At 54.1% G+C, this 25,776-nt stretch overlaps 2 protein-coding genes across 12 annotated transcripts in view; both read right to left on the bottom strand.

The window, feature by feature from the left end:
* Positions 1–1,835: 1,835 nt before the first annotated feature.
* Positions 1,836–20,739, bottom strand: LOC106728582 (tumor necrosis factor receptor superfamily member 26-like). Of its 3 annotated transcripts, XM_014551683.2 has the most exons (9): positions 14,255–20,177; positions 12,653–12,689; positions 11,238–11,366; positions 10,090–10,204; positions 8,625–8,704; positions 6,021–6,140; positions 5,498–5,523; positions 4,417–4,674; positions 1,836–3,233 (listed from the first exon to the last, which is right to left on the bottom strand). In XM_014551683.2, the coding sequence occupies exons 1-8, from the start codon at positions 14,327–14,329 to the stop codon at positions 4,567–4,569; spliced, it is 690 nt and encodes a 229-aa protein (XP_014407169.1). In that variant the 5' UTR covers positions 14,330–20,177; the 3' UTR covers positions 1,836–3,233; positions 4,417–4,566. The 3 variants fall into 3 exon arrangements, with proteins under 3 accessions (XP_014407169.1, XP_032346009.1, XP_032346010.1); XM_032490118.1 differs by adding an exon at positions 20,641–20,729 and having other exon boundaries at positions 4,417–6,140; positions 14,255–14,382; XM_032490119.1 differs by lacking the exon at positions 14,255–20,177 and adding an exon at positions 20,641–20,739 and having other exon boundaries at positions 4,417–6,140.
* A 2,503-nt stretch (positions 20,740–23,242) lies between these two features.
* OSBPL5 (oxysterol binding protein like 5) overlaps positions 23,243–25,776 on the bottom strand; it is a 64,591-nt gene continuing 62,057 nt past the window's right edge. For all 9 annotated transcript variants that reach the window (XM_032490112.1, XM_032490111.1, XM_032490113.1 and 6 more), the window contains one exon: positions 23,243–24,107. In XM_032490112.1, the coding sequence (XP_032346003.1) occupies positions 23,969–24,107 (139 nt within the window). In that variant the 3' untranslated portion in view covers positions 23,243–23,968. The remainder of the gene's footprint in view (positions 24,108–25,776) is intronic.

Below are 25,776 nucleotides of genomic sequence, written 5' to 3'. Positions count from 1 at the left end.
GAAGGGGGGAAAGTCGGGCTCGCTCCAGCAGCAGTTTTGGGAATTCAGGTCTGTCTGGCTCCCAGCTTCACGCAGCAGGTGTCTGCTGAATGCGGGGCTTATGTGAGTGGGGCCGCGCACAGACTGAGAAGACAGCCTTGTACTGGTTGCAAGTAGTAACGTAAGTCAGCTCTTCCCTGTGCCGAAAGTGTCAGAGCAGGTGGGTAGTTAGACATGAGCAGAGCAAGGGGGCCGTGGGCCAAATGGCAGGAATTGGACAAAAACGAGGGGCACAGGCCAAGTGCAGCCTACATCATGTAAGCCCTGGGGGCCCTGGGCAGACAGAGAGAAGCTGGAACCTCTGGGCTGATAAGCGGTCACACGTTTTGGGGTGACAAGTGCCCTGAGGCCGACAAAGAAAGGTGGGAAAAGGTAGGAATCTCCAGTGTCCAAATGTAACCTTTTCTCATTGCGCCCTGATTACAATAAAACTAGCCTTGCAGATTACAAGTACCCAGCATGCACCAACACCATGACACTTCTGATCCAGGCTGAATAAGGACAAAAATCCCTGCTCCCCTCGGGAAGGTGGAGCTGGGATGAAAGTCAGGGAATACGACCCCAAACCCTTCCCTCCCCAGTGAGTATTCCGCCCATTCAGTTTTACACTCTGTGTAACCAGCTTGTCACAGAACCTCAGGCAGCTGCTCCCCTGAGCTGCCCACTCCCCCGGGAGAGTGTGCCGTCCGTCCCCTGATAAACCCTCACTTCCCTTCCTCAGCTGCCACGTCTGCTCTCCGAGCTCTTTCTGGGACAAGCCAAACCCCTAATCACGGGCAACAGTAACGTTTCCCATTCACAGGCGAGTGAGAGGGGTTCCAGGGGAGGAGACCCCTCCTTTTGGGGGGACGGATTACAGCCCCCGCAGGTGAACAGGGAGCTCCAGGCCCCTTACACTCCTAAGCCTCCTCCATGCCCCCCCCGGCAGTCCCGCACTCCAGGAGGGGCCTGCCAGCCGCTCAAGTCTCTGAGCCTCGCCTGGGACCCAGGTCGCTTCTGCTAGAAGCCCTTTCTACTACAAGCTGCCAGCAGGTCACCCAAGGAGGTGACAAGTGTCGTGGGGTTCAGCGGGCTGGTATGCGCAGGCAGCAAAGGAATTTCCAAAAGACAAAGGGTGAGAGCAGAGGAGTTTCTCAGGGACGCTGTCGCAGACAAGAGTCGCCTGTGCAGCCCAGGGGGCCGGGTGCTGGGTCTTCTGTAAGGGAGGGTCACACCAGGTACCGTGGGGTCACAAGACGCCTGATGCACTTGGCACAAGCCTCTAACTGGTTGATGTTGAGGTACAGGGAAAGGGGGTCGTGAAAGGCTACCGGGCCCTGGGAGGGGGCTGAGGCTGGCCTGGCGGGCAGGCTTCCCGGTGCTGCACCCTGGATCATTATCTTGGCTGAGGCAGGCATGTACCAGGGAAGGGGTGGTCTTTGCTATCTTTAAAGGGCAGCAGCCAGGCACCTGAGGGCCCCCCCCCCACACGTCCCCCACCCCTACACCTTCCTGCTGTGTCCGAGGGGCCTTGGAGCAGGAATCTGCCAGATGTCTGTCAGATTCCTGCCAGATGTCTTGCCAGACCTCACAGCAAGTGCCAGTGAGGTGACTGTCACCATGTCACAGGGGAAGTGTATCGCCTCTAACTTGCTCCTGCCACTCTGGGGCTTCTAGAAGGCTGGGTGGGGCCAGGGCACGTGTCTGTGTGTTCTGTTCGCCATGGGTTTTGTCCGTCAAGTCCCACCACGGAAGAACGAAATTACTCACGACTTTATGGATAAAGTCAGGAGAGTGACAGGGAGGCGGAGACCAACTCCCCGAGCGCCTCCAGAGCGCTTGCATTTATTGGGAACAGTCAGACAGAGGGTCAAAGTGACATGCGTCACAGGAGCGAGTGAGGGGCGCCGTGCGCGTGCAGGGATGCGGGCCAGCAGTCTCAGTTCATGGAAAACAGAAGCATAACCTTAATTTATACTTAGAGAGAAGGTTACAATATTGACAGTACGAATGGTTATTTTAAGCCTCAAAGAATCATGAGCAAGGTTACAGTGTTCCAAATAATTTATAATGAAACCCAGCCCGCCACAGGGTCTCCGTATGATGGTCAGAAACCGTCTCAGCTCGCGAAGCCGCCCCACTGTCCCCAGCTGAGGGTCAGCCACTGCCTTCCGTGAGCAGGAGCGGCCCGCGCTATCCGCCTGCGCCTGATGAGCGAAGCACATCCTGCCCGTTAGGGCAGGGGACGAGCTGTGACTTTCCATGAGCACAAGCAGCCCTGAACCTACGACCTCAAGCTAAGCAGAACGAGCAAAGCATGTCTCTTGCTTTTCACGGCGGCGCAGAGACAGTTTGTGGCAGGTCCTGCTGGCACGGCAGCTTCAAGGCAGCGGAGCTCAGTCCCGTAGAGAAGGTGGTGACCGGTACTGAGGGTTCAGTCTATTGTGCTCTTGGACATTTTGCTGTGAAGGATCCGTATAATGACACATACAGAAAGCATGGGGTTTGATTATACATTTCTTATGCCCTTACGTAAAGGTGAGAATACAGAAAGGTGAGACTATGATTTGGCAAAAGCAATCATTACACTAGAATCCAAATTTGCACTCCCACACGTGCCCTCCTGGACGGCCTGTTGATGCAGGAAAACGGGTGTGGGGTGAAGCGGGGATCTCAGTTGAGCCCCTGGGACGGCTGAGCCAAGTGTCGGTCCTTTGCTTCGTGCAGGAAAGAATTCAAATGCAAATCACCGTTGAGTAAAGGTAGATTTCTTTAGAGAGATACACACTGCATAGAGTGTAAGGCCAGAGAAAGGCAGGGAAAGAGGTGTGGGAGTTGGGTGCTCAGGTTAAAGCAAAAGCAGGTACACACTCCACAGACAGAGTGAGGGCCGTCCCTGAAGGGGAGGGAGCGGGCAAGGGGCCACTAGGCGTGGTGGTGTCCCTTTTTACGGGCTCAGTAGCTTCACAGGCCTACAGGTGGGATCAATCCAACTGGTTTCCACTGGCCACGTGTCTCCTGGGATTATGTCCACCCAGATTTCTGGGGAACCCTTCCTTCAGGGCCGGCTGGAACGGACTCCCTGGGCACCAGGGCATCGACAGGACGTGATGGAGATGCCCACAGAAGGACGAAGGTGGCGGCTTTCCCAACATCCTCAGGCTGCCCCAGGGAGGGGCTGCGACCGGCCAGCTCCTCCAGGACGTCCTTGTCATCTGAAATGAAATGCACAAGCTGTAAGTGGAGAGTTACGTTTTATTTGTCAGCTTTCTGGGGACTCGAGCCTGGGGACAGCCTCTCGGGTGGTTCTGAGGGGCTGCTCCAAAGAGGCAGGGCAGGAGCCAGGATACATAGGGGGTTTTGCCACAAAGACCAGGGAGTCAGAACATCAAAAGGTTCCTGTTACTTAAAGAAAACCAGCTACCCCAGGTTAAGGAATTTAGTGCTTCTCTATGTGTGGGAAGGCGAAAGGTCTGGGCTCATTGCCATCACTCCTTTGATCTGCAGCTTAGCTGTCTAGGGCCAGTGTCCTGTTCCTTCCCATCCTGAGACCTCTCGAAGGCACCCCTGGGGGCACTGCAGAGGCCAGGCTGCCTGCTTGTCTGCGTCCTGAGTTCCCTCCGCTCACGGGGGCGGCGCGGCGGCTGGTGACACCGTCCTTTGTTTACTGATAGGGCTGGCGCTGGTTTTCATTCACAGGGCTTCCCTTTGGTCCTAAATTGGATCAATATTTTGGGAGACATTTCATGACTAATTTTGGCCCACAGCACTAGGAAGTCTTATTCCTAGATCAGGTGAAGATTCTGTTGACATGCCAGTCAAGATGCTAATGTGTGGAGCAGGCCCTGCTGATAACCAAAGAGCTCTCTGGCTCGCCCGTCCTGCTGGTCTGTTGTGACCCAGGAAATGCTCCCCCCGCTGCTTCTTCCCGTAGCTGGAGCCGCACCACGGCAGCTGCTCTACGCAGGGTTACAATGTGCCCACTTCCTCAAGGTGTTCAGCCATCATCAGTTTTGTTGGAGGCCTGGGTACACGGTGGGCGGTTTTCGAGCCAGCAATCAGATAAAATAGGCAGAGATGGGTGATGCTTCTGCCAGCTAAGGAACCCCACAGATGGCCAGAAACCACCAGAAGCTGGGGCAGAGGCCCGGACCAGATTCTCCCTCACAGCCCTCGCAGGAACCAACCCTGCAGCCACCTGGATCTTGGACTTCCAGCCTCCAGAACCAGGAGACAATAAACTGTCTGTTGTGTAAACACCAGCCTCCCAGCCGCAGCTGTGGGGCTTTGTCAGAGCAGCCCCAGGGAATCTGCAGGAGGCCCTGCACACAGCGCTGCACACAGCAAGCTCGCCCAGCGGGCCTGCCACCAGTCAGACCCACCCAGATGCCCACGTACCTGCTCCAGCCTACTGAGGGAGGGGGACGCCTCCGCCTGGGCCTGGCGTCTGCCCTGGGGTTGCAGGACTTCCTTCCACCACCACCACCTGCAGCTCCATGCTTTCCTCAGGGTCATGGGAGGGCCCCGGGCTGGCCCCAGCCTGGGGTGTCAGGGCTGAGTCCTCCCCCACGACAGCGGTCTTGTCTCCTGGCCAGGGGCTGGTCGGCCCCTCTCAGGGCCCGTCCGCGTCGCATCGGGCTGGCTGCTTCTAGGTGACTAAGGGACAAAGTCATTTCTTCCGGTGACAGGAGGCAGCACAGGCCTTTCCCAAGTCACTGTCAGGGAGAGAAACGCCAACTATCTGACAGATAAGTAAGGGCTGTGCATTTTAGAGAGGAACACGGCATGGGGTCAGGCCCCTGCTCTGTCACCTACCCCTTGAGCATCCCTGGGGAGTTAGCCGGAGGTGGGTTATATGGTGGCACCCACATCCCAGTCCCTAGTGCCTGTGGATGGGGCCTATTTAGAAATAGGGTCTTTGCAGCTAAGGTCATACTGGACTAGTGTGGGACCTGCATCTCACGACTACTGTCCTTAAAAGGAGAGAGATTTGGAGACACAGAGACACACAGTGAGAGGCCACACGAAGATGGCAGAAACTGGAGTGACGTGTCCACAAGCCAAGGATGTCCAGTCCCTAGCAAAAGAAGCTTCCAGGAAGGACCCTCTCCCAGAGCCCCCCACAGGAAACCAGCCCAATCAGCCCCTTGACTTTGGACTCATGGTCCCCAGAACTGCAGATAGTACGTTCCTAGTGTCTCAAGCCCTGGGGTCAGTGGGGACCTGTTTCTGCAGCCCTGGGAAACCCAGACAAAGCCCTTTGTCCCCTGGGCTTCAGCTGCCTCTCCGTGGTCAGACGACCAGCAGAATTCAAGTTCTCTTCCAGCACAGACGCCCCAGGGCTCTGCTGAAGTGAGTGCAGGCACCACGGCCCAGGCTGAGCAGCGGGTGCAGGTGGGAGGCCTGGGGTGCCCTGCGCCTGCCCCCACCCCAGATGTCACCCGGGGCCCCACTGGACAAACCCCAGGGGGAGACTTACAGGACTGCCTGGCTCATTCGGATCTTCTGCAAATCAAGAAGATAGAGAAAGAAATATAACAGATGTTACTTGTTACAGTGGCTTCTCTGAGGGAGAGGAGCTGCCTTGAACTCACAGCAAAGAAAGTGTCCTAAAGTTTCAAGAAACCGATGACCCCCTGAGAAAATGCAGGAGGGGCCTTACCTGGTGAGCTTCACCAGCCCCTGGGGGCCTGCCTCCCTGAGGATGCCCCTGGCTCGGGCAGCACCAGTCTCTCCCTGCTTCCCGGACAGGGCACCCTGGACACCCTGTCTCCAACCAGCTGACCTGAGATCCTGGTCTTAAGTCCTGTGTGTCCGGGAGCCCGAAGCAGGTGGCCCCGAGATCAGAGGCATGAAAGGCCCCCGAGTTAGAAAGTGAGTGTAGCTGTGTTTCAAATGAGACGCCCCCCCCCATGAGGAACCACGAGCCCCAGTCCCCCGTTCCTGAGCTCCCGATGCAGCTGTGATCTTGTTTTCTCCAGGATTGATGTGACCATGATTACCTTTTTTGCTATGGTTGTGAAGGATGGTGCGAATGCAGGGGATGAGGATGAAGGCATTGATGGCGAAGGCGAGGGTGAGGGCGAGGACCACAAGTAGTGGCCACGAACAGCTTGAGGTTCCTGGAAAGACGCAGAGGAGAGAATGCTGTCACAGAGTCAGACACGCTCTCCTCATCTCAGTGACGTGCCGGAGGAGAGTCCCTCTCTGGGATGGGTGGCAGCATTGCCTTCTGCAGGCCCCAAAGTGCTCCCAAGCCGACCATCGCTGTGAACCGCTCCAGCAGAAGGCAGGACAGGCTGATCCTTCTGCTCAGACAAGACCCTGGGCTCAGAGGCTGGGAGGTCCCGCTCAGGTCCTCGGAAGCAGCAGGAGGTCTGAGCCACTGGAAGAGCGACAAGGGGTCCTGGCGTCCCAGTAAGGGGCTCAGGTGCAGGTGGTCGCAGCTGCCGGACATACTCCATGAGCAGCAGGAGGCAGGGCCTGGAGGAGGAGGCTGGGAGGAGGGAGTGGATGGCCCGTCCTGATTGGAGCAAGGCCTGGCCACGGTGGCTCAAGGGACAGGGCCGGGTCCACCCTGGGGACATGTCTGGCGTGACCACTAGGGTGTGTCTGTCTCACCCTGGGGGGCTCTCAGCACCCCCAGGAGCCCTGGACACACAGATATGGGGGGGCAGGGGAGGCCCATCAGGGCTGTGGACGCTCAGCCACCCTGATGTCACCTGTTGAAGGACAGAGGACAGTGGAGTGAATCTTTCATGCGGTGCCACCATCCTACTTAAAGGCTTTTCTTTATTCTCAAATTAGGCCCTTTCTAATTCTCTCTTCTTTTCTGGTGTTGAAATAGCCTTTAAATGTCTTTACATGTTATTGAAACCAAAAGGAAATCAAGGTGGGCAGGGATAAACTGGGGGTTTGGGATTTGCAGATATATAAACTACTATATATAAAATAGATAAACAACAAGGTCCTACTGTCTAGCACAGGGAACTACGTTCAATATCTTGTCATAACCTATAAGGATAAAGAAAATGAAAAAGGATGTATACATATGTATAAAGGAATCACTATGCAGCACACCGGAAATTAACACAACAGGGTAAACAGACTGTACTTCAATTAAAAAAAAAAAAGGAATCAACCAGCCAATTCTGAAACGTAAACGGATGTGCCGAGTCCAAGGAAGGAGGCAAGGGGGCATGAAGGTGGCACTGGTCCCGGAACAGAGAGGACGCCCAGACGGCTGCTCAGTTACAACCCAGGAACCCGGAGAGCGGGGAAGGGATGGTCCTCAACACCACCTGGGTCATCCTTTCACGCACTTGGGAAAAAACCCACCTAACGCCAACCCCTACCTCACACCATGCCAACCTAACTCCAGGGTCGTGCAGAATGAAACGAGAAAGGTAAGACCATGCAGCTGCTGGCAGGTCACGCGACGGAATGTCTCTACCGGGTGAGCAAACATTTCTCAAATCAGGAAAACGGTGACAAACTCAACCACACTAACATGCAGGGCCTCTGTCCACAAGCGACCCCGCGAAGTGAATAAAGGGGCACCTGGCAGATGGGGGAGAGATTTCCAATGCAAAGGGCTCATGTCCCAAGTGATAAATAATCACCAAAGACGAAAAAAAAAAAACCCCTAGACAACCCAATATGAAAATGGGTGACAGTCTAAAAAAAAAAAAAAGGACACAAATGAACTTATTTACAAAACAGAAACAGACTCACAGACATAGAAAACAAACATGGTTCCCGGGGGGAAGGGGTGGGAAAGGAGAAATGGGGAGTTCGAGACTTGCAGATACTAACTACTATATATAAAAGTAACAAGTTTCTGCTCTTCAGCACAGGGAGCTACATTCAATATCTTGTAATAGCCTATAATGAAAAAGAATCTGGAGACGAACATGCAGGAATACGGATGACTGAAACACTGTGCTGTACACCAGAAACTGACACATTGTAACCGACTATACTTCAATTAAAAAGAAAAATCTTTAAAAAAAAAAAAAAAACGGGCGAGACTCTCCCACAGACACTAACACAGGAGCATCCTGTCCGCGCCTGGCTGGTGCCCAACCTCATGTCCTCAAGGCCCATTGGGAGAGTCCCAGGAGGGCAGGGACCTGGCATGTCAGGACGTCGGGATGTCGGGAGAGGAGGACGGGGGATGGAGTGCGCCACCTGCAGGGGGAGAAAGATGCTGCCCTGGCCAGCCCAGCCGCTCTGCTCCCCTTGCTCCCTGTGAACGGGGGGCAGGATGACACCCAGGAGCTACCTGGTCAGGCCGGGGCGGCTCAGCCTGACCCTACACGGCCCGACTTGGGCAGCAAGGGATGAGGAGGCTGCAGCTTGTCCCCAACGATCCTATTCGTTTATTCAGGACAGGGGCCCTTGAATAGTGACCTGCCAGTCCAGTCCGGCCCACTGCCTACTTCTGTGCGTGAAGTTTTGTTCACACGCAGCTGAGCACCTGTTTGCTCACAGCTTCCAGCTTCTTCCGCAGCAGCAGAGCTGAGTTGTGACGGCAGGGATCTCAGGGCCCACACAGCCTTAACTTTGTGCCTTTATGGATTGACGAGATGGAATTGGACTCTTACCTGGCTTTGGATTACTTTCTGTGGCACAAACTGTATCCCTGGTGGCATTGCATGGATGAAGGACGGTGCTGCCTTCACATCTGAGAGGGAGAGCAAAGAATCCCTGAGCACGTCTTCTCCCTGCCCACACCCGCCCCCAAGCGTCCTTCTCACCACCCACAGGCCAGGGGCCAGAGGGACCAGCCCCGTCTCCTGGGCTGGCCCACCAGGCAGCAGGTAATCAGTGTCCTGGCATTTCCCAGGCTATCCTGCCCAAAGGGGGCTCAATGAGAAGGAAGCTTTGGGCATTCGCTGTGATACACGGTGGGGGGGGGGGGCTCCCTCTGTCTCTATTCCTGAACAGAGCTGTGTGTGGCTATGAGGATTGGACCTGTTGTAGCCATCTCTCTACCAAGAGGGAAATCAGCCTAAAGAAGAAGCTCATGGAGAAGGGGACAGGGAAGCAAGTCCAGAGACGCCAGAGCCCTGATCAAACCAGACCTGAAGGCAGCCCTTACTTTGGACTTGTCAGGTTCAAGAGCCAATCGTTCAACATGGTCTTGAGTTGCAGTTAAGAGTCTACAAATTGAACTATTTGAACTATTGTGCTAGTGGCTTCACCACTGTCAATGTCTCCCCCAGTAGCCTCACTGAATCCACGCCAGCCTGGGACCACAGAATGCGACCTTCTTTGGCAATAGAGTCTTTGCAGCTGTAATTGTGTGGAGACAAGGTCATACTGGATCAGGCTGGATCTGAATCAATGACCAATGTCCTCATAAGAGGGAAACTGCATGCAGACAGAGGCAAGGCCATGTAAAGACAAGGGACACAGACACACTTGAGAACGGAGAAGACCACTTGAAGGTAGGAGCAGAGACACAAGTGATGTGTCTACAAGCCAAGGAGAGCCCAGGACTGCCAGCAACGTGGAAAGCAGCAGGAAGTGACGGAGCGCCTGCAGAGGGAGCAGGGCCCGGCTAACACCGTGGTTTCAGACCTCTGGTCTCCCGAGCTGTGAAAGAACACACCTCAGTGGGTTTTTGGGAAACTCAGGCCCCAGGGCACAGCACGGTCGTTGTCTCTGTCCACTGCTCACTTTCCCCGGAACCTTCCCTCCCTCCTTGGGCCTCTGCTGTAGCGACTGTCTCCAGTAGCCCCTCTGTCCCCTCTCTGCCCCCGAGTGTGTGTTCAGATGGGCTCCACCATGGCTGGGGGCGCCAGGTGGGTGCTAGGCCTGCAGGCCCCAGTAGGGCTCATACTCATTTATAAACGAAGGAGTGAATGAAGGAACCCTGACGTCAAGCAGCCCAGGCGATGTGCTGACTTAATCTTCAGGACCCCTCCCTGGGGCAGGTGCTACCATTAGCCCCACTTGACAGATGTGAAAATGGGGGTCTGGGAGGGGGCGGCAACATGAGTGACCCAAAGCGCAACAGGCAGTGAGTGGGGGAGGGGACGCAGGCCCGGGCCCCCGAGGCTGGACCTTTTACAGCGGAAGCAGCTCTCTGTGCAGCTCCCCGAGTCGCAGTAGAAGTGACCCTCCTTGCACTGGCACTGCCGGTCGGAGGTCGGGGAGCACTCAGTCACCACCTCCTGATCTGCTGGAGGGAAGATGGGGGTCAGTCACCAGGGCCAGGACCCTGTCTGTGGACGCCCAAAGCTGCCCGCGCCCTCCCTTCTCAGCAGGGATGGAGAGGTAACAGCCAGACCTTGTTCCCTGCAACCCGGACTGTCTGCGTAGGGGCCAGTGGTGCCCCTGCCATCTATCTGTGCTGGGGGGACAGGGCCACATCCTCAGAAATGACCTCAAATCATTCTGTCCATCTTGTCTGCCCCACGGAGAAAAGGCCACCACTCCGTGTGACATTGAATGACCCATCCCAGCAGGTTTGTGAACGGCACGGTCACGGTGCCACACCCTACTTCTCGCCCCGTGGGACGGTTTCCACTGGCCCCCTGTCCACCGCTGACCGAGCATCACTTGGCTTAGCTGTCTCTAACTTAACCTGCAGAGTCTCCTAATTGTCACTTCACCAAGTTTCACAAAGACACCTGTTGAGACTTTTTTCTTGGTCCTGGGTTCAATCCCCAGTACCTCCTCTAAAAATAAATTAATCAGTAAACCTAATTACCCGCCTCCCAAAATACCTAAAACAAACCTGTGCATGCTTAAGGTGCACTGCACGAGGCGCTGGCGCACCCTGTTGGGATTTTCACCGGGAATGCGCAAAATCTAAGAATCTGTCCGTGGAAAGTGGACAGTCTTAGCGCATGGAGTCTCCTTGCTTACAATCTCACGGCATTACTTGGCAGATTGAGATTTCCTTAAAGTATCTTTTCTGGGGTCATTTTGGTGAATGCAGATGTTTAAAACACACGTTTAGAGGCGCTTTGTTGCTGATACAGTTTCAGAACTTCTGCCTGTCGTCTGTCGTACGTCCAGCAGCTCTGAGATCTTAACGGCCTGCACGTGGAGTCTTTAGCCGGTACACACACCATGGTGACGAAAACCAGCGCTCTGTCCCAGCTGCCCCAAGCAGCTCCATCACCGTGTCCAGCTGGGGCCTTTTCCTTTGGGGAGGCCCCCCAGGCGTGTCGCCACAGCACGTCTGCCCGACCGCCGCCACTTACCGTCCCGGCAGAGGGCGCAGTGCACGCAGCTGGTCTCCGCACTGGGGTGGGACCTGAACGTCCCAGACTCACACTTCCTGCACGCTCTGACGCTGCGGCCCTCCTGGAACTGCTCGGTGAGGTAGTAGCCTGTGAGGGGGGACAAAGGGGAGGTGGGGGCCCAGGGCCATCCTGTTCTGCCCCAGACGTGCTCAGTCTGTGAGGCCTGTCCTTGAGAAGGTTTGGGGCCGGATCCCTTGCACAGGACCACCCCTCTTGCCTCCTTGGAACATTCTGGATTGATCTGGGGCTGCCTGTGTCCCAGGAACCGGAAACCTGTACCGCCCCTCGGTGCCCTGGAGTGTGTGGGTGCTAGAGCTGGCCTGGCAGGACTGGAATCCCTCACCCTCAGCCCAGCAGACTCAGCAGCTCCCCCTGGCCCCGTGCTCACCTTCGGCCAAGACTGGCACGGAGCCAACTCACACCCTTCCAGGGCAGAGTTCACCAGATACCACGTCAGACCAATTCTGTCTCATTCCTTCCTAAATGTGCTTTGTGTAAGTGTGTGTGTGTGTGTGTGTGTGTGTGTGCGTGCACAGGTGGGCATGTGTACAGATGTATGGCGTGCGTGTCCAGGTGTGTGGGGAGTGGCGGGGCTCAGTGGTCCAGGGGTTTGGGGCCTGGTGTCTGAAACAGGAGCCCCGAGAAGGCACAGGTTGTGGATAAAACGAGGCACGTGTGCAGGTATCTGAGTGGGTGGCGCAGAGTGCGAGGGCACAGGTGTGCGGCTGGCCCCTTACAATGGGAGAGCGAGAAGGCAGCTTCCCTGATTGTGGGAGCATGCTGTCTGCGTGTGTCGCTGGGGTGCGGGATGGTGAGTCTCACCGGCATGTGGGCCGTGGGCCTGGGACCACGGTCCCCACAAAGGCCCAGGTGTTATGCAGCACTTGGCCAGGAGGTGCGGTAGAGCCGGGAATGGGGTGGGTTCTGACTTCAGAGCATCCTCACGAGAATGGATGGATTTGTGCATGAGGCAGTGGTGGCGGGCACCTCCCCACTAGAAACTTCCCGCCCTTGGGTGCCCACTGTTGCCCTCCTGACAGGAGGAAGCTGGGCCTGTCCAGCCCGGGCATGCACCCCACTTCTGTCCCCCAAGCCCTGCTGAACACGCCTCATCCTCGTCAAAACCAGCACACAACCCCGCTGTTCCCACAAGAGCCCCCAAAGTGGGTGCAGGGGTGGGGCACTGGACGGCTGCCAAGGAGAGGCCCTCTCACCCAGAGACAGCAGGTGCTCCCCCCAGCTCTGCTCAAAGGGTCCAACAGCTCCCTTCTCCGAGGTAGGAGGTCTGTCCCAGAAGGCCCTGGAAGTCATCCTGGACTCACCAGCTGGACAGAGTTTATAGCAGAGGCAGAGGCTCGTACCCTTGTACTCACCTGGGTCACACAGGGTCTCCCTTGTTGTCATGGTCACCTTCAATCAGAAAGGAGACTGGCATTATCAGGGCGGCCTGTGCTCCTGGTGGAAGCACACAGGCTCGAGCAGGGAGTGCCAGCCACCCGCCAGCCCAGAGCCCTGCCTCCGTCGTGGCGGGTGGGCTTCGTAGGAGGATCACACATGGGAACGTCTCCTTGATCTCTCTGCTGTTCCACTCGCTATACCGAGCAGGATCATCCAGGGGGAATATGTCCTTTAGCTCCCAAATGCATGTGTCTTTGTAATCTATCCCAATGGCTGACATCTAGTCTATTTGCAAGGTCAGAACTAGATCCTTTGGGGTAGGGATCCTTCAAAATTTAGTGAGTCTTTTGTTTCTTTCTAGTAGATAGTTGATTTTTTTATGCAGTTGCATATACATTTTATCAGGAAAAGATACTGTCTATGTGTGGGCACAGGGATCTGAGCTGATCTATGTGTACCTGAGTGTGTACATCACTGTGTGTGTGAACATGTGCACATACACAGAAACCTGTTATGTGGTCTCAATATTTGTATATAATTACTGCTTTTTTCTGCTCCATTTGTTGGTTCTGAGGTATATTAAAACCTCCTAGTAAGTTTGTAGACTTGGAGAGTACATCAAGCAATGACGTCAATTTTTGCCTTTTGTATTTTGAGGCTGCGTTATTGTTTACATATGTGTCATGTTGTTTCACTAGGACAGTCGATCCTCATTATTTGATGAATTCTGTTATTTTTGAACTCGCTTACGTGCTAACATTTATTTGTGACCCCAGAGTTGAGACTCGTGGTGCTTTCTTAGACACGGGCAGAGTGGCAAGAGCCTCCATTCCTGACATACACGTTCCTAGCTGAGGCCGACCAAGGTGATGCCGCCTTCTTATGTCAGCTCTCAGAGTGCAGTGTCCCTTCTGCAGCCAGTTTTTCATAGTTTTGTGTTGTTGGTGATTTTGCTGTTTAAAACGGTCCCTAGTGCAGTGTGGGTGTGCTGCCTGGGATTCTGAAGCACAAGAAGACTGTGACGTGTTTTACACACATGTGATGAAAAACAGGTACATTGAATAAACTTTGTGCAGGAACGACTTACACTGAATTAACTACATATTAAGTCAGGTGTCTTTAAACAGAAACACTCATAAAACCAGATTCTATACTGACAGGCTGGTGAAAATGCTGCAGCTAGAAGCTCCCAGGGAACTCACCTTGCCCGTCTCTATAGGCCGTGGTCAGCGTTGGCTAATTCTGTGCTCAGAGTGACTTTATAGAACGGAAGTGTTGCAAATACAGGACTCAGTTATTATTTTCTTCCCCCGAGCAGCAGGCTGCGCACTGCTCCTCCCCACTGGGGCTTTGCGGCCTGCACGCCCTTCCACGTGACAGTGAGACCCTGCCTGGTACCTCTGTGCCCAGCCTTGCGCACGCCGCAGGCTGCCGTGCTCTGCATGGCCGTCTACGTGCTGCACTCCTGCCCTTCAGGGATAGCCCTTACCAACGCCACAGTGCTGGACTTTCCTTTCTAATTCAACCTGATAATCCACGGAGTGAGTTTCACTTATCTGTGCATGTGGGATTACTACCCTCAGTCCATCTGCACCAGCGTGTTCTGTGTTCGTGGTATCACGCTTTCCCTCTGGTTCCTTTCTCCCTTTCATTTCTGGCTTCTGCTTTCCTCATGCCCCCGGTCCTCCCAGATTCCTGCTTCTCCCTTCAGTGCAAAAGTGAGTAAATTCTATTTTTACCTTTTCATTGCTTTTATGTTGTATTTTACCTTGGGAAAAATGAAGCAAAATGTAACAGAAAAACATACTTAGATAACTTTAAACAAGAAAGTCTAGTTTGCAAACACCACAGCAACAACTGTTTCACGCAAGAATCATCAACAGGTGTTAACGGTAGTAAATGTAACACAGAACATTTACATAGTTTGAAAGCAACTCCCCATAAGATACTTGGTAATTACATCAGGAAAAGAAGTGAACTTAAAGTGAGCAAGCCTAGCAGACACTAACTGAACTAAGCTGTAAAAAACACAATGTCACTTAGGTGGTGTTTTCACTGAAAATGAGAAGCCATCAGACAAACCCAAACTGAGGAACAATCTCTTAAATGATTGGTCAGTGCTCTTCCACAGTGTTAAGGCTGTGGGAGAGAAAAAGAGACTGAGGCAGCACTCCAGCTTTCCTCAAGGACATCAGTGGGACAGCTGGCATAATCTGAAGGTGGTCTGCAGACCCATCAATGTCAGTCCTCTGTTTTAAAGAAAAAGAAAAAATCACAAGACATGAAGAAACAGGAAAGTATGGCCTATTCAAAGTAAAAAACCAAACTGACAGAAAACATTCCACACGAAGGCCGGATGGCAGACTTACTAGACAAAACTCTAAAATACTGTCATAAAGATGCTCCAAGAACTAAAGGAAGACACGAAGTCAGGAGAGTGATACAGGAACAATGCAAAGAAATCAATATAGAGAGAGGAAACGAAAAAGAGAATCTGGAGTTCAACAGCACAGTAGCTGAAATGGAAAATCCACTAGAGGGATTCATAAGCAAATTTGAGCAGGCAGAGGAAAGATCAGAGAACATGAAGATAAGACATCTGAAATGACTGAGTCTGAGGAACAGGAATAAAAAACATTAAAGAAAGGTGGACAGCACTTAAGGGACCAAAAGGGTACTGTCAGGTGGGCCACTCTGCGCATTGCGGGAGCCCCAGAGAAGAAAGGAGAGAGAGAAAGGGGCAGAGAGGTTATTTGAAGAAATAATGGCCTGCAACATTTGATTTGATGCAAGACTTGAATCTATAAATCCAGGAAGCCAATCAAACTCGATGTATGACAAAGTCAAAGAGATTTCTGTTGAGACACATACTCAAATTGTCCAAAGACAAAAAGAGAATCTTTAAAACAGCAAGACAGAAATGATAGAAATTCTCAATAAGATTATCAGATTTCTCATTGGAAACCTTGGGTACCAGGTTATAGGCTGATGGGTTGCTATAATCATGATGCTAACAGGAAAAACTGTAACCCTAGAACTCTACATTCAGCAAAGCTGGGAGTTTGTAGCCATTAGACTTGTCCTAGAAGAAAAGCTAAAGTGAGTTTCCTTGAAATAAAAGGACACTACACAATAACTCAAGGCCCTGTGATAACTTTTAATGGAAAAGAGTCTGCAACAAACAAGAAAGAAAAGCCCTGGATTAGATGGCTTTATTGGTAAATTCTATCAAACATTTAAAGAAGAACACAAAACCCTTCTCTCTTCCCCCAAAATTGAAGAGAGAGGAGCACTTTCAAAGTCATTCTGTGAGGCCAGCAGCACCCAAAGCCAGACAAAGACATGACAAGAAAACCTCAGACAACCACTCCTTATGAATAGTGATGCAAACAACCTCAACAAAAGAGCAAACAAAATTCACCTGCATGCTAAAGGGATTATACCCCGTGACCGACTGGGCCTTGTTCCTGGAATACACAGATGGTTCAGTACGAAACATCAATCACTGTAAAATAATGCAGAACAGCAACAAAATGAAGGAAAGCTGCACGTGATCATCGCGGTCAACAGGGAAAAGCATTTGGCAAAATTCAATACTATTCCATTATAAAAGCACTCCACACACTAGGAAGAGAAAGAAACACACTCAAGACAATAAAGGTCATAAGTGAAAACCCTCAGCTAACATCATCCTTTACAGGGAAGACGGCATATTTCCCTCTCAGATCAGGAACGAGGATACTGGTCTTCAAAATTTTATTGAACATACTATTAGAATTTCTAGCCAGAATAATTAGGTAAGAAAAAGAAATAAAAGCCACCCAAATAGGAAAGGAAGAAATCAAAAGATCTCTGTTCGCAGATAACATGATCTTATATGCAAAAAACAATAGAATTCCACCAAAAAAAAAAAAAAAAAAAAAAAAAAAACCCCACAACCTGTTAGAATTAATAAATTTGGCAAAACTACAGGACACAAAATCAACACAAAAATTAGTTACATTTCTATATATTAACAATGAACAGTTCAAAAAAGAAATGAAAAAGCCAAATCTACTTACAACAGCATTAAAATGATTAAAATACTTAGGAATTAACTGAGGCAGGAAGGTGAAAGATGTAAACTGAAAACTATAAAACAGTGCTTAAAGAAAACCCAGAGAAGTGCAAAGACACCCCATGTTCATTTGTGGGATGACTTAATATTGCTAAGATGTTAAGACTACACAAAAAGCTCTCAGATGCAATGCAGTCCCCATCACATTCCCAATGATATTCTTTGTACAAAGAAAAATCCATCCCCTAATTTACATGGACTCTCAACGGACCCCAAATAGCCACAACAATCCTGAAAAGAAGAACAAAGTTGGAAGACTTACACCGCCTGATTTCAAAACTCAGCAGAAAGCGAAAGAGTGTGGTACACAACAGAAGAGCCAGCCCCCAAACAAACCCTTACATATGCGGTCAGATCGTTTTTGACAAGAATACCAGGACCATTCTACAAGGAAAGGACAGGCTTTGTAACAAATGATACTCAGAAAACTGGATACCCACGTGCAGAAACATGAAGTTGCCCCCTGGCCCTATAGCACACACAAAAAGGAACTGAAAACGGATCAAAGACCGAAAAGCAGGACTGAAAATGACAAAACTCCTAGAAGAAAATAGTGGAAAAGCTTCCTGGCAATGACTTCTTGGACGTGACACCAGAGGCACAGGCAACAAAGGCACAGACACACAAACTGGACTTCACCCGAACCCAGTCACTAGGCGACCCCCCACCCCGCCCAGGGACACCGCACGTGGACATCCAGCTGTGAGCCTGAGCCTCATTATCCGCAAGTGATGTGTCTCAGGACAGAGATTCTCTGAAAGTAGACTGTGCGCTCTAGTCCCTTGACGTTAGCCACAGGGACAGTGAAAGGTCCTGACAGTATGTGAAGTGGATAAATTCCTAGAGGGACACACCCAAGAAGAAGGAACAATGGGAACAGACTTGTAGCAAGCGAGGAGACTGAAGTAGTAATCAAAACGGTGCCCACGAGGAAAAGGCAGAAGGTGGCTTCGCTGCTGAATTTCACCCCAAATGAAGAAATCACCCAATTCTTCACAAACTCCTCCTAAAATAGAAGATGAGGGGACACTTTCCAACATATTCCATGAGGCCCGAATTACTCTGATACCAAAACCAGACAGAGACATCACCAAAAACTGCAGACCAGTCATGCTTACGAACACGCACTCAAAAATCCTCAAGAAAATGTTAGTAAATCATATCTATAACACATCAAAACAATTACACCTCGTGACCTAGTGGAATTTTTCCCGGGAATGTTGACTTGACATCCAAATGTCCCTTCATGTAATCCACCATATCAACACAAAGTTGGTGGGTCCTCAGAAAAGTGCCTGGAGTGATCATATGCGCAGCAGCTCTCCTCCGAGGCCCACCCCCCAGAGAGCTGCAGACAGGGGCTCACACAAACGTGCCCCACAGCACTTCCCCACAGATGTTCAAAGGAGCAGTGTGAGAATAGCCAAAAGCTGGAAATAATCCCTATGTCGTTCAACTAAGGAGCGGATAAACCGACGATAGTACATCCATACAATGGAATATTACTTCACCATGAGTAAGAATGAAGCACTGGTATCTGCTACATTTGTCAATGAACCTCAAAATACACTAAGTGAAGTCAGACAGAAAAGGTCACGTATTGTATGATTCCATCTATATGAAATCCCTGTAATAGGTAAGTCTGCAGAAACAGACAGCAGATTGGTGCCTGCCAGTCACTGTTGTGAAAAGGGGATGGGGACTAACTGGCTGCTTATTGGATACAGAGTTTTATTTGGGAGGGAGAAAAATATTGGGAGTAGACAGTGGTGGTGCCTGAGCATCGTTGTGAATACACTAAATGCCACTGAATAGTTCACTTGAACATGGCTAATTTTATGTTACGTAAACTTCACATCAATAACGTTTCTAATGGATCAAACACCTAGTGTAAGAGCGAAAATGACAAAACTCTTAGAAGAAAATGGAGCAGTAAATCTTCATGACCTTGGACTTTGCAAAGGACTCTCAGATATAACACCAAAAGCAGAGAACACAAAAGAAAAAAAAATTGATAAACTGGACTTTATAAAAATGGAATCCTTTTGTGCTTCAGAGGATACTATCAAGGAAGTGAAAGATACCCCACAGAGTGGGAGAAGATATTTGCAAATCCCATCTCTGATAAAGGACTCCTATCTAGAATATATAAAGAGTTCCTACAACTCACTAACAAAGAGACGACCCATGCTGGGGGCTGCTGAGCTCGGGCCGAGGGGACATGGCAGGTTGGAGGTATTTGGTGTTGCAGGAAGTCCGGCTTCAAAATGGTCTGTCACCGACCAGAACTAATCCTACACACATATATGGACACCTGACTGTGACAAAGGCCCAGGGCAACATAGTGGACAAAGGACAGCCTTCTCAGTACACGGTGTGGGAACAAATGGGTCCTGACCTATGAACAAATGGAGCTGGAGCCACACTTGTTTCATCGTATACCCAAACTGACTCAGAATGGATCATAGGCCTCAATGTAAAACTTAACACTATAAAAATCCTAGAAGAAAACCTAGGGGGAAGGCTTTGTGCCGTTGGACACAACAGCATCCTTAGATCGCAAACCGAAAGCACAGTCCGTAGAAGACAAAGTGATAAACCGGACTTCTTCAAAAATGTGAGCTTTAAGTGGTAGAATGCGTGCTTAGCATGCACGAGGTCCTGGGTTCAATCCCCAGGACTTCCACTTAAAAGAACAATTAATTTTCTTCGCCCTACAAAAACAAAACAAAACAAAACAAAAACTAAACTTATTTTCATTCAGGCTCCCGGAAGAAGTTCCCGGGTCCCCGATTAGTCATGGTGATTGCTCATTGTCGGTCAGGTCCATAGAGATTGCGCTAAACAGACCCGCCACCAGCGGACGTCTCCGCAGGCGCCGGGTGGTCACCCCCAGAGAAGCAGCGCGCTCGGTCACCCTCCAGACTGAAATCGATACGAGAACTGGTTTCTAGCGCTATACTAGCGTGACCCTGTCCAGGCTGAGGGGAGAGCAGCGGTGTCCGGGGCTGTGCGCGCTGTCCCCGCGGCTGCCCACGCCGCCCAGCCCCGGCCTTCACCCCCCAGCGGTGTGGGGGCGGCCCCGGTCAGCGGTGGCCCCCGGACCCCGCCGCCGCCCGCCGCCGCCGCCCCGCGTTCCGCCGGCTCCTCGGTCGCGTCCGCAAGTATCCTCCAGCCCCGTCTGCCCCGCCCGCCATCCCCGCCGGCCCCGCTGCGGGTTCTGTGGTCCGCGCCCTCCCGGCGTTCCAGGAACTTCTCCCCGAGCTCCGCACACCCCCAATCCCCGCCGGCTCCGCTCCCCGCTCCCAACTCCGCCCGCTCGTCCGCCGGCTCCTGCGCCGCCCGCCGCCCTCCGTCCCGCCCCGCGCCGGGAGCAGGCCTCTGCCGACTCCCTCTCCATTCATTCCTCTCGCTCCGCACATTTCCCCCCGCCCCCCCCGCCCCTCACCCCTTCGCTAAATCTGCTTGCCGTCCCCCTCCGCCCGCTCCGCCGGCTCCCTCCCGCGCTCCCCGCAGCCAACTCCGCCCGCTCGTCCGCCGGCTCCCCGGGGCTCTACTGGTGGCCGAGGGGGTGCTGTGGCCTCCGCCCGGCCTCGGGCTGAGCGGAGTGGGGGAAAATCCCCGCTGCCACCCGCTCGGGGTCGGGATCCGGGTGCAGGATGCTGAGTGTTTCCCCTGTGACTCCAGCACTCAGACTTGATCCTAGTCTTGCCGTGACCATCACGCCGCCGGCGTCAGCTTCACTCGGGACGCGCGCCCCGGCACAGCCGCCTCCCGGCCCCCAGGATCCTCCCTCCCCGGAGCCCCCCGCCGCAGCCCCCGAGCCCCGCCGCCCAGCCGTCCCACCTGCGCCAGGAGCAGCAACGGCAACACGACGACCAGAAGCCACCAAGTCATGTCGCGGGGAGGTCGAATGAGCAAGCTCTGTGGCAGCAGCCGACTATAAATAGACCTGGGCGACTGCCCCCCTCCCGGAGCCTAGTACAAAGTTTTGATTGGCTTTCCGAAACGCAGCTTAAGCGAGCCTCGCGTTTATTGGCCCTGCCCGTCCCCGCCTGGATGTGCCCGCCCCGCAGGCCCGCCCCGCAGGCCCGCCCCTCCCAGACGCCATGCTTCCGCTAACCCGCCGCTCCCCTCCGCTCCCACAGGAGACAGCCTCTCAGAACAGCGGAGGGGCTGTCCACAGAGGTAAGAGAAGAGCCAGCACATACAGGAGTTTTTGCAACAAAGCCCAGGCAGTCAGAGCTTCAAAAGGCTCCTGTCAACGAAGGAAAACCAGCTACCTCAGGTTAGGGAGCCGAACGCCTCTCTGGGTCTGGGAAGGTCCTAAGGTCGGGCTCCCTGACATCGTTCTCAGATGGAAGCCCTGGCTGTCCAGGGCCGTGTCCTGTGCTCCCCATCCTGAGTCCCCTCGGGGCGGGGGCACCTCTGGGAGGCCGACTGCAGTGGCTGAGGGCTCGGCAGGGGGCAGCCCCTTTGACTCTGTCCTGTGCTCCCTCAGGGCTCAGCATCACTGGGGACACCTGTGGTGACTTGGTGGCTGCAACGTCCTTTGTTTACAGATGTGACAACATTTTTCACTCACAGGCTGATGAGAGGGATTCCAGGGGAGGAGACCCCTCTTTGTGGGGGGGGGACGGGTTACAGCCCCCGCAGGTGAACAGGGAGCTCCAGTCCCCTTAGTCTCCTAAGCCTCCTCCATGCCACCCCCCACGGAAGCCCCACACTCCAGGAGGGGCCGGTGGGCTGCTCCAGTCTCTGAGCCCCGCCCGGGACCCAGGTCCCTTCTGCTAGAAATTCTTCCTACTACAAGCTGCTGGCAGGTCACCCCAGGAGGTGACGAGTGCCAGTGAGGTGATGTCATGTCCCCAGGGAAGTGCCCCGCCTCTAACTTGCTCCTGCTGCTCTAGGGCTTCTGGAAGGTGGGGTGGGGCCAGGGCACGTGCCCTCCTGAGCTTCCTGTCTCCCAGTTCAGCTGCCCTGTCCTCGTCCTGCCCACATACCCTGGGAGCCAAGCCAGGCACAGGGTTGGTGGTGCAGGTGGGGGGCGTGCTGAGTGGGGGTGGGGTGAGAGGCACAGCTCTGCACCCCACACCCTCCTAGATGGCCCCACCGGCATCTCAACACCCAACAGTTGACCTGATGAACCCAGAAACTACATCCAGGTTTTTAGTACGTGGAGGTGCCACAGGACACTCTGGCAACCACCTCTCTGTGCACTGGCCACCTGTTTCCCTGGGATTGTGCCCACCCAGCTTTCTTTTCTTTGTTGACTTAGAATAGTTCTTAGCATGCCCAGGTCATAAAGAGAATTCTGGACGAGATTCGGAAGCTGCAGGGGGCAGGGATTGGAAGAGCTGGCGAGTCAGGCTGCACCAGGGTGGCCAAGTCCGGCTCTGAAAGAGGGTTCAGGGTGCAAGTTGGGTGGCCCAGGTCTTCCAGTCCAGAGCAGCCTGCCCTGGAATCCAGATGTGGAACACTGCCACCTCCGGGACACTCGCTCTCCAGCAGTGGGGCTCCAGAGCCAGTCTGGGGCACTGACCTCGGAGAGGGGCCCTGGGAGTCCTCTGCCTACGGCAGGCATGACGGTTGGAATGGCAGTGCCCACTTGCCCCTTCCTTGGCTCCAGTCCTGGCTCCATCCTGTCCTGGGTCTTTTATCCTTCGCGTGCTGTTAGGGCTGGTCCGCTGTCTCCCTTTGCTGTGGTGTGTGGGGTCTGTGGTCTGCTGCTCCCACCCTTTCCTTCAGGAGCATCCTCAGCTGTCTCAGCAAAGGCAGGTCCACTCACGCTGGCCCTGGTGGCAGTGAGTACCAGGAATGGTGGACACAGTGGAGTTGAAGGGCTGTGCTGGGGGCATCAGGGGAAGGGGGTCATCGTTGCAGGGGAGAGACCAGGGCTGCCTTGGAGTCCCCTGCTGGGTAGTGCCCCTCCTGTTTCCTCAGCTGGCTCATTGGCTGGTTGACACGAATCTAGCCTCCTGGCATCTGCTCCACAGGGTGGCCTGCTTCTAACTGCTCCCTGCAAACCCAACCCCATCCTCCCAGGACCTCTTCCCTCCATCCTCATGACCTTGGACCCCTCCCTGGGTCCCTCCAGCCCCAGACAGACCACTGCTGGCGTTGAGTCTCTCCCTTGAAAGACCACCCTCCCCTATGGTTTCCAGAAATCCCCCCAAAAGACAACATGCAACATGTGTGTCCATTTATTTCAAGGAGTAGAGCATAGACGTGCCCCCAGACTGGGGGGAGCAGGCAAGAACACAGATACAAAAACCGGAAAATAAGACAGTCAGCTCAGATGGTACTGCCACAGCATAGCTTAAGGCTCCGTGTGTATCTACATGTGCAGATGCTCACACACACACGCAGGCACACACAGACACATGCTCGCACACGCACATGCACCCACGTGGCATTTGACACAGGAATGGAGGCCAGACGCCAGACACTGTTTGCAGCCTGCCTAAAATATTGCAATTGCATTTATTAAAAACGTGTAGAAGGGGAAGATCGTGCACCAGTCTCAGCGAAGTGTCCCACCTGGCCGTGGGCACCGCTGCCTGCCCACGCCCGCCCGCCCCACCTTGGCACGCCAGGCCCCGCGAGGTGCAGCGGGTCCCGCAGGGGCACATGCTGGGCTCCGTCCAAACAGCACGAGGGCAGAACAAAGCCCCCAGTGCCCCGTCCAGAGCAGCCCGGAGCTCACCTGAGGCAGGGTTACAGGAAAGGACGGCCTGTGCCTCAGGTCTAAGGAGGACTGGGGCCCTGGGGACTCCCAGCTTGCTCCTCAAAACTCCTGACTCACCCCTGCTGGGGAGCAGCCCTCCAAAGCCTGGCAGGCCCCCCTCTCCCACCTCCCTCAACCCCGCGTGGCGAGTGGTGGCGGACGTGGAGTGATGATGCCAGGGAGTGCAGCGCATGAGGACAGTGGCATTTGGCTTTGGCATTAAGGCCAGCACCGGGTGGAGGGCCCCGAGGGAAAGGCCAGCCCCTTCCCAGGGGGACCCCATGCGGCTCCCCAGGTCCCGCCTGCTGTCCAGCGTTATGGGCCACAGCAGCTGGGCTCCTCAAGTCTCTGCCTCCACGGGGCTGGCTTAAAGTGCTAGGTGCTGGGAGGGAGGCTGGGGCCGGCCCGAGTCCTGTAGGTGATGCCCACGCCGTCCCCAAAGGGCTCTTATTTGAGGATGTAGTTAATGAGCAGCTGGCACGCCAGGAACACGCAGAGCAGGAACCAAGAGCGGGGACTGTGCAGGAGGCCTGGGGCCGGCGCCTGCCTGGCCTGTGCGGTGGAGCTCAGCATGGCTGAGAGATGCCTAGAATGACAGGGTGCATTCAAGGAATTCAAGTGGGCAGCCCCAGCCAGCCCAGACAGGACGCCACATCCCTGTCCTCTGGATGCAAACGCAGGTGAGTGGCTCATTCAAGGGTGGGGCCCCAGGGCACAGAGGCTGCACCGGGCTTCCCAGGCACACATGCAGGGGCTGGCGTCAGGGCTTGGGAGCTGGGCTTCCTACATCTCCCCTCCCACCTCCCCTGTTACAGGCTGACTGTGTCCCCCAAAGTCATATGTTGCAATCCTGACTCATCACCCCCAAAATGCGACCATATGTGAAGATATGACATTTAAAGAGGTGATTAAGGTAAAATGAGGTCACTAGGATGGGTCATAATGCCCTAGGACTGGTGTCCTTACAAGAAGAGGAGATTAGGACACAGACACACACAGAGGGATGACCACGTGAGGACGTGGGGAGAAGACGGCTGTCTCCACGCCAAGGAGAGAGGCCTTGGGAAGAACCAGCCCTGCCTGGACCTCGGATGCCAGCCTCCGGGACTGGGTGAACGTCTGTGGTTGAAGCGGGCTCCCCCTGAGACTCTGTATTACAAACAGCCCCAGGAATCCCATACTCCTGCCCTGGACTCTGAGGTCACTGTGGGTCTGGACCTCTGCAGAAGCTTCTGGCTGTTCTACTGGCCACTTGCTTGCAGCAAGCCTCCTCCTGTGGTGCTGGACGGCTGCTCTGGCCCCTCAGCTCCCACGGCCTCCGGGCTCAGCTCCACCATCTCGGCCCTCTCACCTCGACTCGCCCCTTCTCCCAGCAGCGGCCCTCCTGTGGTGCCCACTGCTCTCAGTAGTGACCCCTGCTTCCCCCTTTTCCAGTTCCTTCCTGGCCACCAGCATCCTCCTCCAGAAAGCCCTCCCTGACCACGCAGACTGCATTCCTCTCCCATGCTTACAAGGTGCCAAGTATCCCATTTTCTTGGCGCCACACAGCCTCATAAGGGAGCTGGTTACTAAAAAGGTGTGAGACCCTTCTGTGCCAAGCGTTTGGTGAGTCAAGGGAGCAGGAAAGCTGGCCTCCTCACAGTCCTACAAGTCTAGACTTCTCTGAGCATCCCAGATGCTAATGGCTGCCAAGTGCTGGCCAGGTGCCGGGCACAGGGCTCAGCCCTCTACTCCATCTTCCTCCTGCCCCAGGGTCACTGCTGTCAACCTCAATTCATAGATGGGGAGACTGAGGCACAGACAGCCCGAGGTCTCACAGCAAGACAGCCCACAGCCTGGACTGGAGCCAGGAACCTGGCTTTTGGGTGGAGCTGGAAAGCATGGCTGCGTCTCTGGACACCGGTATCCCAGAGCGCGTTCTTGCTCACCCAGCTGGACCTCCTATGCACAGAGCCGTGGACACAGCAGAGAGACACTCGCTGCCGGCGGCACCCCTTCCAGCTCAGATCTGGCTTTACCCGCCACCACCAGCACCACCGGCAGCCCAGCCCTGGCTCACCTGGGGCTCCATCAAGCCCATGCCTGGCCCAGCATCCTTCTCACCAGCTCAGCCCCTTCAAACAAATCTCCGTGCCCTGCCTGCCCCCTCACAGAGGGCAGAACCCAGGAGGTCCGGCCTGTCCACACCCAGCAGCCAGACCCTTGGAAGTCCTGGGAGCTCTAGCCCGAGTGACATTCCAGATGACCGCCTGCCC

Source organism: Camelus ferus, chromosome 10 (assembly GCF_009834535.1).
Source record: "Camelus ferus isolate YT-003-E chromosome 10, BCGSAC_Cfer_1.0, whole genome shotgun sequence".
NCBI classification, from domain to species: domain Eukaryota; kingdom Metazoa; phylum Chordata; class Mammalia; order Artiodactyla; family Camelidae; genus Camelus; species Camelus ferus.
Note: the sequence above shows the minus strand (reverse complement) of the source record. Positions and strands in the feature narration are given on the sequence as shown.